Source organism: Aythya ferina (genome assembly GCF_964211825.1).
Source record: "Aythya ferina genome assembly, chromosome: 4".
NCBI lineage: Eukaryota > Metazoa > Chordata > Aves > Anseriformes > Anatidae > Aythya > Aythya ferina.
Window position 1 is genome coordinate 47,431,006 of NC_140300.1, and position 15,809 is coordinate 47,446,814.

General features: G+C 36.1%; 1 protein-coding gene across 11 annotated transcripts in view; it reads left to right on the forward strand.

The window, feature by feature from the left end:
- Positions 1 to 15,809, forward strand: part of RXFP1 (relaxin family peptide receptor 1) — a 102,876-nt gene that overhangs the window by 61,250 nt on the left and 25,817 nt on the right. For all 11 annotated transcript variants that reach the window (XM_084518307.1, XM_084518304.1, XM_084518303.1 and 8 more), the window contains one exon: positions 6,084 to 6,239. In XM_084518307.1, coding sequence (XP_084374433.1) covers positions 6,084 to 6,239 — 156 coding nt within the window. The remainder of the gene's footprint in view (positions 1 to 6,083; positions 6,240 to 15,809) is intronic.

Genomic DNA, 15,809 nt, shown 5'->3' on the forward strand with positions numbered 1-15,809 from the left:
CACGAGTAGGGTTTTAGAAATGAAATTGTTGCAACCATTTGAGATTCTGAATAAATTATAGACATCAGGGCTGAACAATTAGCAAAGGGGAAGATGAGCAAATTAAGGAAAAGGCAACATAATGATAACAGTTTGATTAACATGGCAGTGGAGATCCTGTACAGACGTTGAAATTTTTTAAGCCACTGATGTTTGGCCTCCAGGATTAATGTTAAAGTATCTATCATCACTAGAACAAGGCGAGTATTGGTCAATGATTTTTGCCCAAAGAAGTTACTTCAAATGCACATATTAACAGCATTAAAATTCAAGTGTGAAAGCTGTTTTTTAGACTTTTTAAAAACAGATTCTATTTTCATATAATTGCTTACTGTTTTTTTATGTTAATAGCTAGAATTTTAATACAATAGGATTCCCATCACACAGTGACAGAAATCATTAGTAACGTTTTCCTGAAAAAGTCTCTCCCAAAGTTGATACTTCTTTAAAATTAGATGCTGAAAAAGATGCATTCCGCTGACAAAGCTGTAGTAAGTTAGGTAAAAGCATAAAAATGTTAATTTCATACTTTATCCTGAAACTGGACTAACCTTATCTTGGTCTTTATCATAAATTGATCCAAACAATTCCTTGCTTAATAGGAAGAAGCTGAGTAATTTGGAGCAAATAATTAATTAGATATGATCTACATGTACTTCTAGCTGTTATTGTGATGAAACTTCAGAGAATAAATTCAGAGAACAGTTCATTAAAAAAAAAAAAAATCTATTGTCTTTGTAAGATCTTCTTGTATCTTTTTTCCTGTCATATAGCAATTCAAATGCTTCTGTTTGGTCAACAACTTGTCATTATTATTCTTCATCAATTATCAATTACCCCTTTTTTAAACTAAAGGAACTCAGTTATAAACCTGCTTTATAGCCTTATTCTGATGACGTATCTTTGAAAATAAAGGTTACAGTCCTATGAGTTCTCCTCCTTTATATCATGCTAAAGGTTTTTGAAAGCCAGTTCATGGGCCCTTCAAATAACTTTCAGCAAAAAAGAATTTTTTTAATCTCCTGTCATCTTGAAGTGTTCAGGCTAGAACAGAAATGACAGGTAAAATCAATTTCAACTTTAACATTTTCTTTGTTGACTCTTCTGTTTAAGACAAAGGAAATATTCTGTTTCAAAACAGCCGTTTCAAAATAAAATGTTCAGATTTTTCTTGCTCTAGCCTGTTTGCCAATGCATATAGAAGTACAGTACTAGCAACAGATAAAATGGGGGGGAGGGAAGCCTCCCCGTTTGATAAATTTACATTAGGCTCTGGAAAACTAGGGCTTTTGTAGCCCTAGTAAAATAACTTTCCATTATACTAAGTACAGGGTGTATTCTTCAACACCACGATCATTTGTCAGTCCTTGTAATCTTTTCAGACTTTTTAAAAATAGTTGGATTTCCTCACCCTCCACACTTTCAAACTGATAACTTATTCCAAGTGAAGACAAACATATTAGCTAACTTGGGTGATGGCATTTGAGAGTCATTTTGGACTCCTGACAGTGGGTCTTCACTTGATTATAATTTTGGAAAATATAGAAATATTTTCCTGCTATCATGATATGCCCTTATTTGAACCTCCAGTAACACAACTGAGACTCATGTGACTAGCAAGTACCAAGCAGTGAGTCACGCTGCTTTCATTAGTTTAACTGTTCTGTCTAATCAGCCCAGTCTTTTTCCATGACCAAGTCCCTTTTTTTTTTGTGGAAGCTACAAGTGACTGCATTATTTTCTTCTTCTTCTAGTGCACATCTCTTACTTGGCTTTTCAAATACCATTTGTGACCTACTACCTATTTCCTAGAGTTTGTGTAGTTTTGTGTTGTTTTTTTTGTTGTTTTTTTTTTTTTAAAGAATGCACAGAAATAGTGAGTTGATGGATCAGTTTGAAGGAAAGCTATGTTCTCCTGAGAATATCTCGTTCTTTCCCAAATATGTTCTCTTCTTGGTTTCTTCTTATAAGATCTTGAAGAGAGGTTGTTGTGTTCTTTCCTCAGTGTTTCTGCATCTCTAGAGGAGACAGTTTTGTCATCTTAACTAGATGACAAGTCAGCTTTGGCTTATTCCTTTTAAAAGGGAAAACTTCAGCAGTGTTAAATTAGTCTTGTGTTTTCAAGACTTTCAAGAGTTATCTGCGTTCTTCAAGGTAAAGGAAAGGTCATGGATGAGTGCCTTAGCAATAAGTGCCTCAAAACATCAGGTCTGGACTAGCTTAAAAGGTGCATGACGTATTCTCTTGTTTTCTTTATTAAAGCTTGAGAAGAATTCGGACTGGGGGCAGTGAGGGAGACTGCAAAGTACATGACAGTCAGAAACAGTCAGATTGGGATTTGCAGGATCATGAACATGTACTAGTCTCTGGAACATTACCCTGTAAAGAGACAGAAAGCATCTTGACAGGTTGTTCCTGGTTTTGCCGTTTGTATTGATACCACTTCACCTGTCTTTTCCATTTGTTCTAGGAACACTGCAAATATTTTAATATTTACTCTGATCATTCTGAGAAAAAAATGCTGAAATATGTGAAATTATCTCTATGTCACTGGGAGAGCAAGAGGTGGTTTTACATAGGATATATGTTTTGTGGTGTTTGTTTTTGTTTTTTTCTTGGAATATCTGTAAAAGCAATCTTTTTGCTTTTCAGATCAGTCACAGATGTATACTTTTCATCCTCACTATTGAGGCCTAAACAAATCTGTCCTGAGTTCCTCCTTTTAACTAGCTTTTACCTTTGTAGTTAAATTCTTGATACACATTTAAAATTTTTATCTTCCTTTATCTGTCTGTCTGCTGCACAGTTTGCCATTTCTCTGAAGGACATCAGTCCTCCTCTGTCAGCTGTGGAAGATCACAGTATTGGCCCAAATTTGCTCATTATAAAACAGAAATTGTTTATATTTTTAAGCCAAGTTAATTGTTTATATGTTTTGCTGACGGTACTTCTTTTGTGTTATATGGTCTCATGCTTTTAGTGCTAACTTGGCTGTAAGAAGCAAAGCTGAGAGAGCACAAAATAACTTTTTTTTTTTTTTTTTTGATTTAACACTGAGATAGCTAGTGACATGATGAAATAATCTTTAATCAATAATTTTAGAGCTGTTCAATCAGGAAGTTTAGCAGCTGAAAAGACAGGTCAATGAAACATGAGCTATCAGAAGAGTGGTTCAATTTCCTTATATTGGAAAATGAGTAACAGGTTGACACCTTTAATATTGCATGATAAAGACAGTAAGATAGATTATCCTGACGTGATAAACTCCAGTGTCAGAACAGTCTGCATGTGCAAAATAAGAAGCATAGATTTTTTTGTTGTTGCTGTTGTTGCCATGCTCTCTTTATTTTACTCACATATAAAATACTGTTTAAATTCCCTTAATCCAAAAAATAAACATTTAAATATTGTCTAGCATTTTACAGTGGATTTTACTTTCTTACCTCCTCCCTACCTTTGTCAAGTTTGCCAAATATTTCCCCAGAGGCTTGGGGGTTTTCCATTCATAAATCTGCTGTGATCTGCAGGGCTCAAACTTCTGTCTTTTTTCACATAAACAAAATGACCTTAACAAGTCAGTGGACAAAGACCAGTACTTTCAATGGTTAGACTTGGATGATGCTGTTAAGTGTTGATGCCTTGATATCTTCCTTCCCAGTCAGATATTTACATGCCAGAGTAATCCTCTGTAGCACAGAACAAGTGATTCAGCGATTCAGAATAGGTGTCATAAGGCTATGCATTTCCAGAGAATTCATAAAATTACACAATCCCTTACTGTGTTTACTCTTTCACAAAGAATTATTTTTGAACTGTGACAGAAAATATTCATTAATTCGTTCAGGAATTAATGCCATTTAACTAAATAATACTTTCTAGAAAACACTATGAAAGTCCACTGAATGCTGCTGTGAGAAGATAAATGCCATTATTTGCAATTTAAACTGTATAGGCATCAACCCCTGTAAGTGCAATGTTCAGCTCAGTCTCAATATCTCTCCAGTGTGTAGTGAAAACAACTTGACAAAATGTAGAGGGTTTTTTTTGTTTGTTTGTTTTTGTTTTGTGTTGTTTTTCATTTCCATTTGTTTTTTCACATTGGTGTTTCAAACCAGGTATCTCAGTTATCAAATTGTGACAGATAACTGCACTGAAGGGAGCCTCAGTTGTCTGTGATTTTTACTTTTTGCCAGCATGAGACTTTAGGCATTAAGTACCACATGTGCCTGTTTGCTTAATATTATATCATTATATCAGCATAAATTTTTTCGCTAATTATTGTTGTGTGGAAAAAGTTAAACAAAACGTTATGAATATGAGCACAGAACTGCAGGGAACAATGTGCAATGAATTCATGCTGGGATTAGAATATAGCCTTATTTTAAGGTACCTGTGTATAGGAGGGTTAGGGACCTAAAGCATAATTCCTAAAACATTTAAGTCATTACATAAGTTATAGAGTGGAGCATAAAAGCAAAATAATTCAAATTTCAAAAACCATACAGTGATTGTTAGCTGGAATATAGGGCTTTCAATGTGGGATGCTTCTAATAGCAAAGACAACTCTGTGCATATGTGAATAACAAAATATTTATCTCAGAATTTCCTCCTGCTACTGCTCTTGTGTTTCAGTTTTCAACAGTTGTAAACATTGTCAAGGGCTTAACAGTTGAAAGTTCTTCCAGAAGAGATTTCTTATGAATTTGAAGTACTTAATTTACTTTCAGGTGATTCCCTTAGTGTAGGAGAAAAATGAGGACTAAAATTGGATGTTGTATAATAACATGTTCCTAGTTAAACTGAAAAAGTTATATAAAAGACTCATATCTTGACTTATGAAAATAGCCTGGAAAAACAGTTGCATGTTCAAACAGTATATTGCCACTTCTGAAACAAGCATCCCATCACAGCTGGTGAAGTTTATATTCAAGTGGTCTAAGATTGCAATGGAACTTAAAATATAATTTGTATGGAACTTGAGTCCTCTGTTACAGCATCCACTAAGTCAAAAGTTAACTATAATGACTATCTGGTTTTATTTTATTTTATTTGAAAGTACTTCAAAATTTAAATAGCAAACCTTTGCAGAATGGTACTTCAGTGGTTAGGGTTGCTGAAGCTTTGGAAGCTGGAAGAGCACTAAGTAACGTTGTGGGCTGATGATGCTTTTCTCTTTTTCCAATATACTAGAAACTTAACCAATTGCATTCTAGAGCAATTTCAAGCCCTCTCCATCAAATGCTCATGGAAAGAAGTTGATCTTGTACATTAGGAAATTCAAGCTGACACTCTGCAAACCATTACAAAAGCAGCTTGTAGACCAACTGTGCTTATCATGGAAACAAATTGTTGGTGGCAGCAGAATTTGTCCCTCAGTTGCACTGAAGGGACTGGTAAGACATCATGCATCTGCAGATGTGAGGAACTGAAGCTGCTGGAGTACAGAGAGCAGAGGAATGGGGGACGAGAAGAATCCTTAGTCGTTCTTCAACAAAGCTATGTCACAGATTTGAGCTTACTTTCCTTGTGCTTTGATCCTTGATCAGTCTACATTCATTAATTGCTTTAAAATTAGAATACATTTTAAAATATATAATTTTGACTTTGTACAAAAAGGACTTATCTATCTGGGGCTGAAATTTCAGTACAAATTAATATAATCCATATCTACATAGCTTATCTGGCATATCACTATAATAAATTAATTTCTAGTGCAAAGCAAAGCTATCCTTTTAAATAGTGGCCTTAGGTCATTTCTCTTGTATGATTAGCACTTCCATCTTATTACTAGGATGCGTTGGGAGGAATTACCTGGTTGCTTTATATCAAAGCAAATATTAATTAGCTTATGATATAAATGTTTCTTGCCAAGTTAACAGTACTTAATATACTCTTGTAATTGCATGTCCAAAGAACTAATATGTATTTATCACTTGATATTCACATTCAAATGCAAATGAGTAAATATAAAAGCATAATCCCAACAATCTTTATACATTAAGAGCATATCTCAAAGTAAGCATATTCTTTCTGTGTCTGTTTAGTCATTTGTGACTCCTTGGAAGATCATGTTTCTGGAGGCGGTGCCACCTGCCCCCTGGGCTATTTTCCATGTGGCAATATCACCAAGTGCTTGCCCCAACAACTTCACTGTAACGGTGAGGATGACTGTGGGAATCATGCTGATGAAGACAACTGTGGTACGTAGTTAAGACTTTACTTTGGTTCTGACAGTCACTGAAACTGTTCATATCAACTGGGGGTTTGCAGAGTATTAGCAATAAGAAAGGTACATGTATTGCAGAGGATATAGAAGGTATTTGTTTTAGCTGATAAAACCACCCTACATGCCATTTCCTAGGAAGAAAGGACCACATTTTTTGTTTGCATCTTGTGTAAGTTTATCCAATTGTATCCATGCTTTGAACTTATTTGAATGTATTGTTTTGATTTGTACATATGTGTGCATGTGATCTAGCAAAGATCCCTGCTGAGGAAAGGTGGACGTACAAGCTGACAGAGTTTTTTATGCTTGATAGATCTTAAAGCTGTCTGGGAAGAGTAAGTTAGAAGAATTTTCAAGGTTTGCCAAAAAGCTTTCATGTCCTAATGCAGAGGGAAAAACAAAACTGTGATTGTGTGTGTTCTGCAAGCTACACTGCTACCAGGCTTTGTGTTTTGGAAGTGTTGAAATCTGAGTAAATGAACGCAAACAGGCCACTGCTGCCTGCCCATGTCACTCCTGGCCCTGCTGGATGATAGCCATGAACCTGGCTGGTTCGTGGGTTTTACCTCAGCTGCAAACTGAGCAGAGTCAGGACATGGACTCTGCACAGGCACTTGCCATGCTCACAAAAAGACAGCATGGCCTGGGCACAACTTTAGTCTGTGCTGAACAGTATCTCTCATGCAGTGGCTGGACACTGTTTGGAGGGTAGCACAGGCCAGGGATAGTCTGGGAAATGCTTCTGTGTGTTTTGTGAGAGCTTAGCAATTTGGTTGAGAGCTGTGGCTGCAGGGAGAGAAAAGCAGCCCTAGCACATCTTATTGTCAACTTAATAACAGCCTGGATGCTTTCAGAGCTACACTCCAGAACTTCTCATCCCTGGCAGATCGGGAAACCAGACTTCCTATTCCTGAGTAGCTTGCCTGTAGCAGTGGAGGGCAGCCAGATGTACAGTGCTCTGCTGCACACCCTGCCTCCATCTCCACGGAGCGAAGCAGGTGAACTGTCTGTCTGCTCCAGCCAGGCACGCTGCCATCAGAACTGTGCATGGAACCAACAAAAGAAAAAGAAAAAAAATGAAGTGAAACTTCAAAGATACATATACCAAAAGAAATTTTCAGAAAGATAGAGTTTGAAACAAAATGTGGTAAAGGTATTTTTCATTAACTATCTCAGCAAAATGAAAGAAGTTTTGAAAATAGTCTCACTTGTTCTCAATGCATATTTTTGGAGCTGATTGTTGTGTCTGTGTGCAAGCATTTATGCCTATCAAATTCTAGCATATTAGGCTATACAAACTTGCTTTTAATTCTAATCCCATTTAATGGACCTGCAGTTTTCTCTAGTTTTATGACACTTGCTTCTGCCTTAAACATACTTTTCATTGCCAATAATCAAAATCCTAACAAAACTGGTTCTTTTTCTGTTATTTTTCTATGCACAAGTTACTACTTATACAGTTAGTTTATGCATGTTCCATTTCTTTATGGTACCAGAAAGCCTACTGTGCAAGGACTTGCTGAAAGTATACAGCTCAATCAAGTGAGGATACACACAGTTTTGTAATGGGATATACAGGACAGCAGAGCCTGCAAGACAATTCAGCTGCAATATTGAATCCAATTCTGAGTATAGTAATTCAAGAATGAGATAGAGACAATTTCAGAAAGCCTAAGTCATAAAAAATGAAGAGTCATTGTATTGACTCCCTGAGAAATCCATGCTATTAGTGTTATTCTTGTATCTTGACCCCATATTCTCATTTGGAAATGCATGCTTTGTGTAATGCATCAAGGTCATACTCAGCAGTATTGTTTCCTCAAAAACTGATGTAGCCATCAAATTTTATTATTTGAATAAGGGAAGAGTCACTACATTGCCTGAGAATACAAAATGTTCTGATGAGGTGTTTGTAGCACTCCTACACTGCAGTACATGTGGAAATCTTTGGGGGATAGGTCTCTGTTTAGTAACCATTCATCCTAAAATCCAAGAAAGGAAGTCCCCCTGATTAGCTCCCAAGACAAAGAAGCTAAGAAGCTATTTTTCTGCTGCCATTTCCCAGGACCATTTTAGTATGCCTGCCCTATGCCAGGAGTAATAACTGGTTCTTTCTAACCTTTTTTTTTTTTTTTTATATGTATAATTTGCAACTAGTTTTCAGTTGAAGTCATTGCTCCTGGTTACAGAAAAGCAATTCAAAATTAAATTATTCCAGTGAAGTAATTGTCCTATGCAGCATCATTGGAAGTCCACAAGGTACTCTAATTAAGTAGCTCAACTTTTAAATTCTTGTACACTTTCATCTTGCATAAATCTCAGTAAGAGCTTTGAGGTGGTCAGTCTACAACATTCAACACAGCACATGTGGGGATGGAAAAAAATCAGTATAGACCCTCAAAGGTATTCAAAAGTTATTTATGTATATACAAATATATATATTCATGTGTCTCAAGTAAGGCTACAGCAACCACTTCACTATTGATGTCTTCATTAATGATAAAGCACTATCTTAAGCCTACAGAAAAATATAGTGGAGACTTGCATGTATCTTGGAGCAGTATTATAAAATAAGGAGATAAAGCAAAAAAAAAAATATGAACAGTAGTCTTTTCTGTGATGGAGAGGACAATACTGATGAAAAAGAAAAGAAAAAAAAATCACTTCTTTTGAAAATCATAATACTGCTATTGCAAAAAAAAAAAATAGGTACAATTGTTTGAAAAAACAGGTACTCTGAACATAAGAAAATCCAAAGTCCAGCTGTTCAATAGTAGCCTCAAAGTGTGCTGAATATTAATAGCAACAGCAATTACAGAAATAGCACTTTTAAGAAATATCAATGTATTAAAGAAGCAGAGAAGCAACTAGCATGAAAAGCACACTTAGATCTTCTGAGAGAGAGTTGCTTTGTAAAAGTCTTTAAATGTCATCGCAACAAAAAGGCCTAGTTTCTTCTTCTATAGCTGGCAATTAGAATGTGATTCAAAAGCTGTCTCAGTATTCTGGTCCTGCAAATTAATTACTTAACTTGGAATCTTAGAGCTCCACATCCAATATGGTTAATCAGCAACATGGTTTACAGTGTGCCCAGTAACCTACTGGATTACTGCTCTTTTATTATTTAATTGTTTGATCTTCATTGTGCAATGAACGAATTATACACTGACATATTCTGTGCCCCAAATATGTTGAATGCATACCACAGACATTTGAAAAAAGCAAAGATTTCACTAAATATTCCAAGTGTCTTGTAGCAATCCTGTCCATTTCTTCTTTTCCTGAGTAAAGTTCTGTAGGTCCCCATTTCATTCCTCTAATGATATTTATTGTTGTAATCTTTGAGATTTGCCATATTAGTCCTGGTTCATGCACTGCATACCCCATAACAGTAAAACATGATAATAATTATTTGAAACAAAACTGATTCCTCATTGATAGATGTTTTCAGATGTGCCGTAATTGCAGTTCTTGTTCAACCCAGGTACAGAGAAGTGATGTGACATGAAATTAGGATCATAGGCAGAGTCAGAAACAGATCTGAGACTGCCACGGTAGGGCTTAACCTCAGGGTATGGATATCCTACTGATGAGGTCAACTTCACCATTTCTTCCACTTCCCACCCATTCTGGGAAGGGGGGAACTGTACCCAGGAGGTTACAGTAAAATGAAGCCACTTGTGTTTGAAAACTCATATGCCTTTTTCACCCAGTTGGATTTCCAGCCAATAAAAAAATATGTGCGATATTCTGATGGGAAAGAGCTTGAGGCAATATAGTAAACAGCAATAAGAGCAGAGTAGCAATTTATCATGCCCTAAGTGATGAGAGGTTCTTTTCAAACTATCACTAGATAACCTTAAACATGCATGGAAAATATAATCTTAGCTTTTGAAATTGAAAACATAGTCCATCAAGTCAAAGCGGGAGGCTCTGCAAATTTGCCATAAAGATGATATTTTTAAATAAAAATGATTTATTTAAAGTTTTATCATTCATCATAAAAGCTTATGGCCTCGAGGAATTTTCCTTTCTAAGGCTGAATGTGGCAGTAAATTGTTCTCTGCTCTTCCACCCCATACTTATCCTTCTGAAGCATTGAGTTCTTCATAAAATGGCCAAGTGTGATGTCTACCAGTTCAGCCTTTATCACATTTCACTTGGAGTTATTTTTGTATCTGTTAGCAAAACCTAAACTGTGGAAAAATGGTAGCAATTCCAGCATCCTTCTATGCCCAAGGTTAACTAAAGCTCAAGTTGGCAAAGCAGCATGAGTTTAAGAGTATTTGTCCCATTTGGTTTTGTGGCTACTTAATGTTTGTAGATGGATTTTTTTCATTTTCACTGCTTTTTTAAATAATTAGGAAGGATAAATACTAGGCATAATCACCAATTCTGCTTGGCTAATACTTTGGTAACAGTGATACGGGAATTGTTCCTAAAACAGGTAGAATAAAAAGTATTTCTCACACTGAAGACTTTGCTGCAATGTTACTGCTAATGTACCCTAACCTAGCTCTGGGCAAAGCTCTTTGAAGCTCAATGGCATATTAAAAGTGCCACATTACATATTCCCCAGTACTTATGTGTGGAGAGAAGCATTTTTTAATCTCTGGTTTGACAGTGATACTTAATGATATGCTAAGCAAAACCAACAACAACAGATAAAAACAGCAGTTGTTTAATACAAAACAAACATAATAGAGCAGTATTTGTGATGTAGTTTTCACTGACTCCACGTTTGTTTATATGAACAATTTCTGACATGACAAATTGCAAAAACTTATGTAAAGTTAAATCATAACATAAATGTACTCTATAACTTTGGACAGAAGACAAGCAAAGTTGCCAGTAATCATCTATGGATATTTGTTTTCAAAATACAAACTCTGAGTATCTTCAGACAGTTTTTTTCCTTAATCTACTCCCCAATTAAGTATTTACATTTAGAAACTTATATTTAAGCACTTTATATATATATATATATATATATATATATATATAAATTCATTAGTCTTCTGTGCACTTAGAGGGCTGAATGAGCAAACTTCTATCCTAGATAAGAGTCAGCTTTCTCTGAATAAATATTCTTACTATATCATTATGTAGTGATAAAAGTGTAATGTTATCAGTCTAATAACTTCTGTGTAATCATCTCCTCTAGATACATCACTAGGTCACTTATCATTTTGTACTCATGTTAATTATAAAGTTCTGCAAAAATTATCAATGCAGTTAAATTTTAAATCATTGTAGGACTGAAAATCTGTTCCTCCTGTGTGATCTTCCTAGATCTTTGTTGCAGTTGACCATAATATTCCCCCCATAATCAGCATGATTTGCTCATCCTACATGTAAACTAGTTGTTTTACTAATATGAAGCCAGTGAATGGAATACGTTGAGAAACGTTGCAGTAAATAATAACCATGCAACTTACCTCAGTTTTCTTGTTCCTAAACCAGCCATCAGTGCTTGAATTTAGTTTGGTACACAACTGTACGTGGAGAAATATAGAAATGTAATCAGATCTCAAAAGGTACTGAGCTTTTCTCCTTTCAGAGGAAACTCTGAATGTTACATTCTACCTGGGCAAGTTGAAAGCACATGTTATGATATTTTTTGAAGTCTAAGAGGAAGCCCTACTGGTTTGTCTCAGATCCATTTAGCACTATGTGTCAGCGTCCTGTAGTTACAGGCTCTGAAAATCCCTTGAATACAAAGTACAGGTGCAGCCATACCTTTATAAATAGTCCTTCCACTTTCAGATTTACAACTTTTTCCTAACTTCAATTAGGGTTTGATAATGCAGTCTAAATCTATGTAGTTATTGGATTTACGATGTTCTGTTCTAAATTTAAAATGCAAACAATAAGACCAACATAAAACCATCAGTCATACCTCCTGGGCTTTTGATCACAACATGTCTTATGAAATAAGGCTCAGCCTAGTGAGAAGTGATCTGGACTGACTCCACTAAAATCAATGGACAGGCTCCCACTGACCACTGACATCAGTGAGCAAAGATTCATAACTTACCTAAATTAGGAAACTAATAAAAAGCTCAGATATTTCAGAAAATGTTTGTGACTCATGTGCTAGCATTTCTAAATACCACTGGATAAGATTTTTGGAAACGCTGTTCTAGCAGTGATTTTTTTCTCTAAATGGGATGAAGTCTAGATTGCGATCTGCAACCTGTCACAGAAACACCAGATATAAAATACAGTATCTTCCCATGTAGTCTGTGACACATAACTCTCATAATTAAATGCCTTAATTTTTCTCTTAGACTTAATTTCTGGTAGAGTGGATATGCTTTATACTTTGCTTAAAGTTAGGTTTACTGTTGTTTCACACTACTGACTTGTTCTTATATTCCATCTTGAAACTGGTTGTTGAAACAGACTCTTAATTTATTACTAGCAAATCTCTAGACTAAATGGTTATGTGCCAATACCACAAGTAGGATAAAAAATATTTTAAAGTAAAAAATGTTAAAAATACAAACGCTTCAGCAATCATATCCACTTACAAATCTGCATGCATTGTGCCTAATCGTTTGCACCTCTGTAGACTGGATCCTTTCATCATGAATGGGGCATTAGAAAAGCATCAGCTAGTATTGCATATCTGACTAGAACTTACTAGCAAGAATAAAAAGGAAGGGAATAGAAAGAGCACCATGCTACGGTATTTTATCTTTTTTTTTGCTAGCAGGGTCTTTAATTATGTAGTACTTAATAGAGCAAAGTAGCCTGAGCTATTTTGAGAGCACAAGTTTCTTCAGTGTTAAGAAATTTGGCTTCTGGACAATTTTGCTGATAGTTCTGCAAAACTGTTTTTTTGGCAGTTAGGCAGTGATTGTAGTATGTGTGCATTTGTTTTTTAATCACAGTGTCATAGCCACATTTTTCCAGTCCAGTGAAGCAAGAACAGGCATGCAGATTTAATTTAAGATGTTTTGTGACTCTCCGGAGGAGTTCTTCACTGGCTAATTGCACTTACCATTGTTTTGCTCCCAGGCCTAAGAGGTCTCAGAACAAAAGGCAGCATTCACCTCCCCAAATCTAAAGTTCACTTATGGATATTCGTTAAGGTCTCTGTAGCTCATAGGCTGCATATACAATGGAAGTCACAAATATGAATTTCAGAAAGAACTGAGGCAGCAGGTTGTTTGAAGTCTGGCACATATTTGCCTCTTAGAAGCACAGGCCTGACCTGTTACTGGGGACGATGCAATCAGCAGGTTGCCTTGCTAAATAAGTTATACTGCCTCCTTTAAAAAGGGCCTATAAAATTGAACAGGTTGAAAGCAGTGAAATTCTGTATAGTTGTCATAGTGTTTTCATGTATGTTTCTTTGAAGGTCTGTAAAATTTTATAGAATTATTGCAGTGCTAGAGATTTGTTAAATCATATTCTACATTTCCATAGCAGAAATCTAAATTTGTATGGGATGTTTGAAACCATCTACGCAAAAGATATATGCTTTAATATTACATGATTGCTCATAAGGGATAGGAAATTTCAGAGAATATAAGTTTCCCATTTTTGCCTCAAAACATTGCAAGCAAGCTTGACAAGTCTATTTTTCAAATTTAAACTAATAATGAATGATCATATATTTATCTCATGTTTTCATGGCATAGTATTTTTTTCTATTGTACTTACATTTAAATCTCATTTTTTAATTTTATGAGACAAAATTCATGTTTGAGCCCTAGATTGTAAATTCTGTTTATAAAGCAAAAAGAAAACACTTGGAGGTCAGAGGCATGTTCAGAAGGTAACATATAATTGGCAAAAGATCAAATTTTTGAGCTTCACATGGAAATGTTTTATATATGTAGTTGCATGTAACACAAGAGTTGTATATAGTAGTGCTGTTGGCACGTTGCAGGGTAGTGATGCCATCCGGAGGGATATTGACAGGCTTGAGAGATAGGCCCGTCTGAATCAGTCCAACAAGACCGAGCGCAAGATCCTGCGCTTGGGTCAGGGCAATCCCAAACACAAATACAGGCTGGATGGAGAATGGATTGAGAGAAGGACCTGGGGGTGTTGGTTGATGAGAAGCTCTCCATGAGCCAGCAGTGTGTGCTTGCAGTTCAGAAAGCCAACCATGTCCTGGGCTGCATCAAAAAAAGTACAGCCAGCAGGGCAAGGGAGGTGATTGTCCTTCTCTACTCCAGCTGTGTGAGGCCCCCACCTGGAGTGCTGCATTCAGCTCGGGAGACTCCAGCACACGAAGGACATGGACCAGTTAGAGAAGCTCCATAGGAGGTCCGTGAGGGTGATCGAATGCTGGAGTACCTCTCCTGTGAAGGCACGCTGAGGGAGTTACGATTCTTCAGCTTGGGGAAGAGAAGACTCCACAGAGACCTTACAGCAGCCTTCCAGTACCTAAAGGAGGTCTACAGGAAAGCTGGGGAGGGACTCTTGGTCAAGGAGTCTAGACAAGGGGTAATGTCTTTAAACTGAATGAGGATAGAGTTAGATTAGATATTAGGAAGAAAATTTTTACTGTGGTATTGGTGAGGCACTGGCACAGGTTGCCCAGAGAAGCTGTGGATGTCCCATCCCTGGAGGTGTTCAAGGCCAGGCTGAATGGGGCTTTGGGCAACCTGGTCTGGTGGGAGGTGTTCCTGTTCATGGTGGGGAGTTGGAACTAGGTCATCTTTAAGGTCCCTTCCAACCTAACCCATTCTTTGATTATATACGGCCAAATTTTTATTATTTTTTTTTCATTGCCATTCATTCACATTACATGGCATTGAAATAATTAGATTTACACTGATGTAAGCTATCAACAAATTTAATAGCTTTGCTGAAGCTCTTGAGGCTTTTAATCAACTTCTTTGTTAATATCTTTAAAGGTTGTTGATAACAAAGTGGAACTTTAATATTTCACTAGACTTTTGTCTCTTCTGGTCTCCAACGTCATGGCTGACTGCTAAGGGAGCTTTTGAGCAACACAAGTTTTTATAGATGTATTTATGTAGTTACCTTATTTACTTTATCACATTTATTTCAAAAATGGAAAATAGGCCCAGAAAAACAAAAGAGAAAATTGAAATAATGTATTTAGATTAAATGTTCCGTCATATAAACTAGAAAACTCCCTTGTGCAAGTGTTTTACAGGAATAAAAGTACAATATTGAGAAGACATTTATCTTTTGGAAATTTGAGCCTGCTTATTTTCTTAAAAGTTGCAGATTAATTAAGTTATCTTAAAATCAAGAATAAACTCATGTGAGCAGGAAATCTAGCTCATCCAAAAAAGTGTAAACCTTATTTGAATTGATTTAATTCCTGTTGTTGGTGGGGTTTTTTGTTTGTTTGTTTTGTTATTACATTGTCACATATAAGCAGGCAAGTTATACTTAAATTAATCAGCAGGTACAGGAAGCAGACAAAGTGCAGTAACTTTTGGTATCTGTTAAATTGGCTTTACCGTGACAGGTAAGTGCCCAGTTTTTAGGTACTTCATTTTCTCCACCTGGGTATCTAACCTGGGGATGTGAAATTTACTTCCAGAGTCAA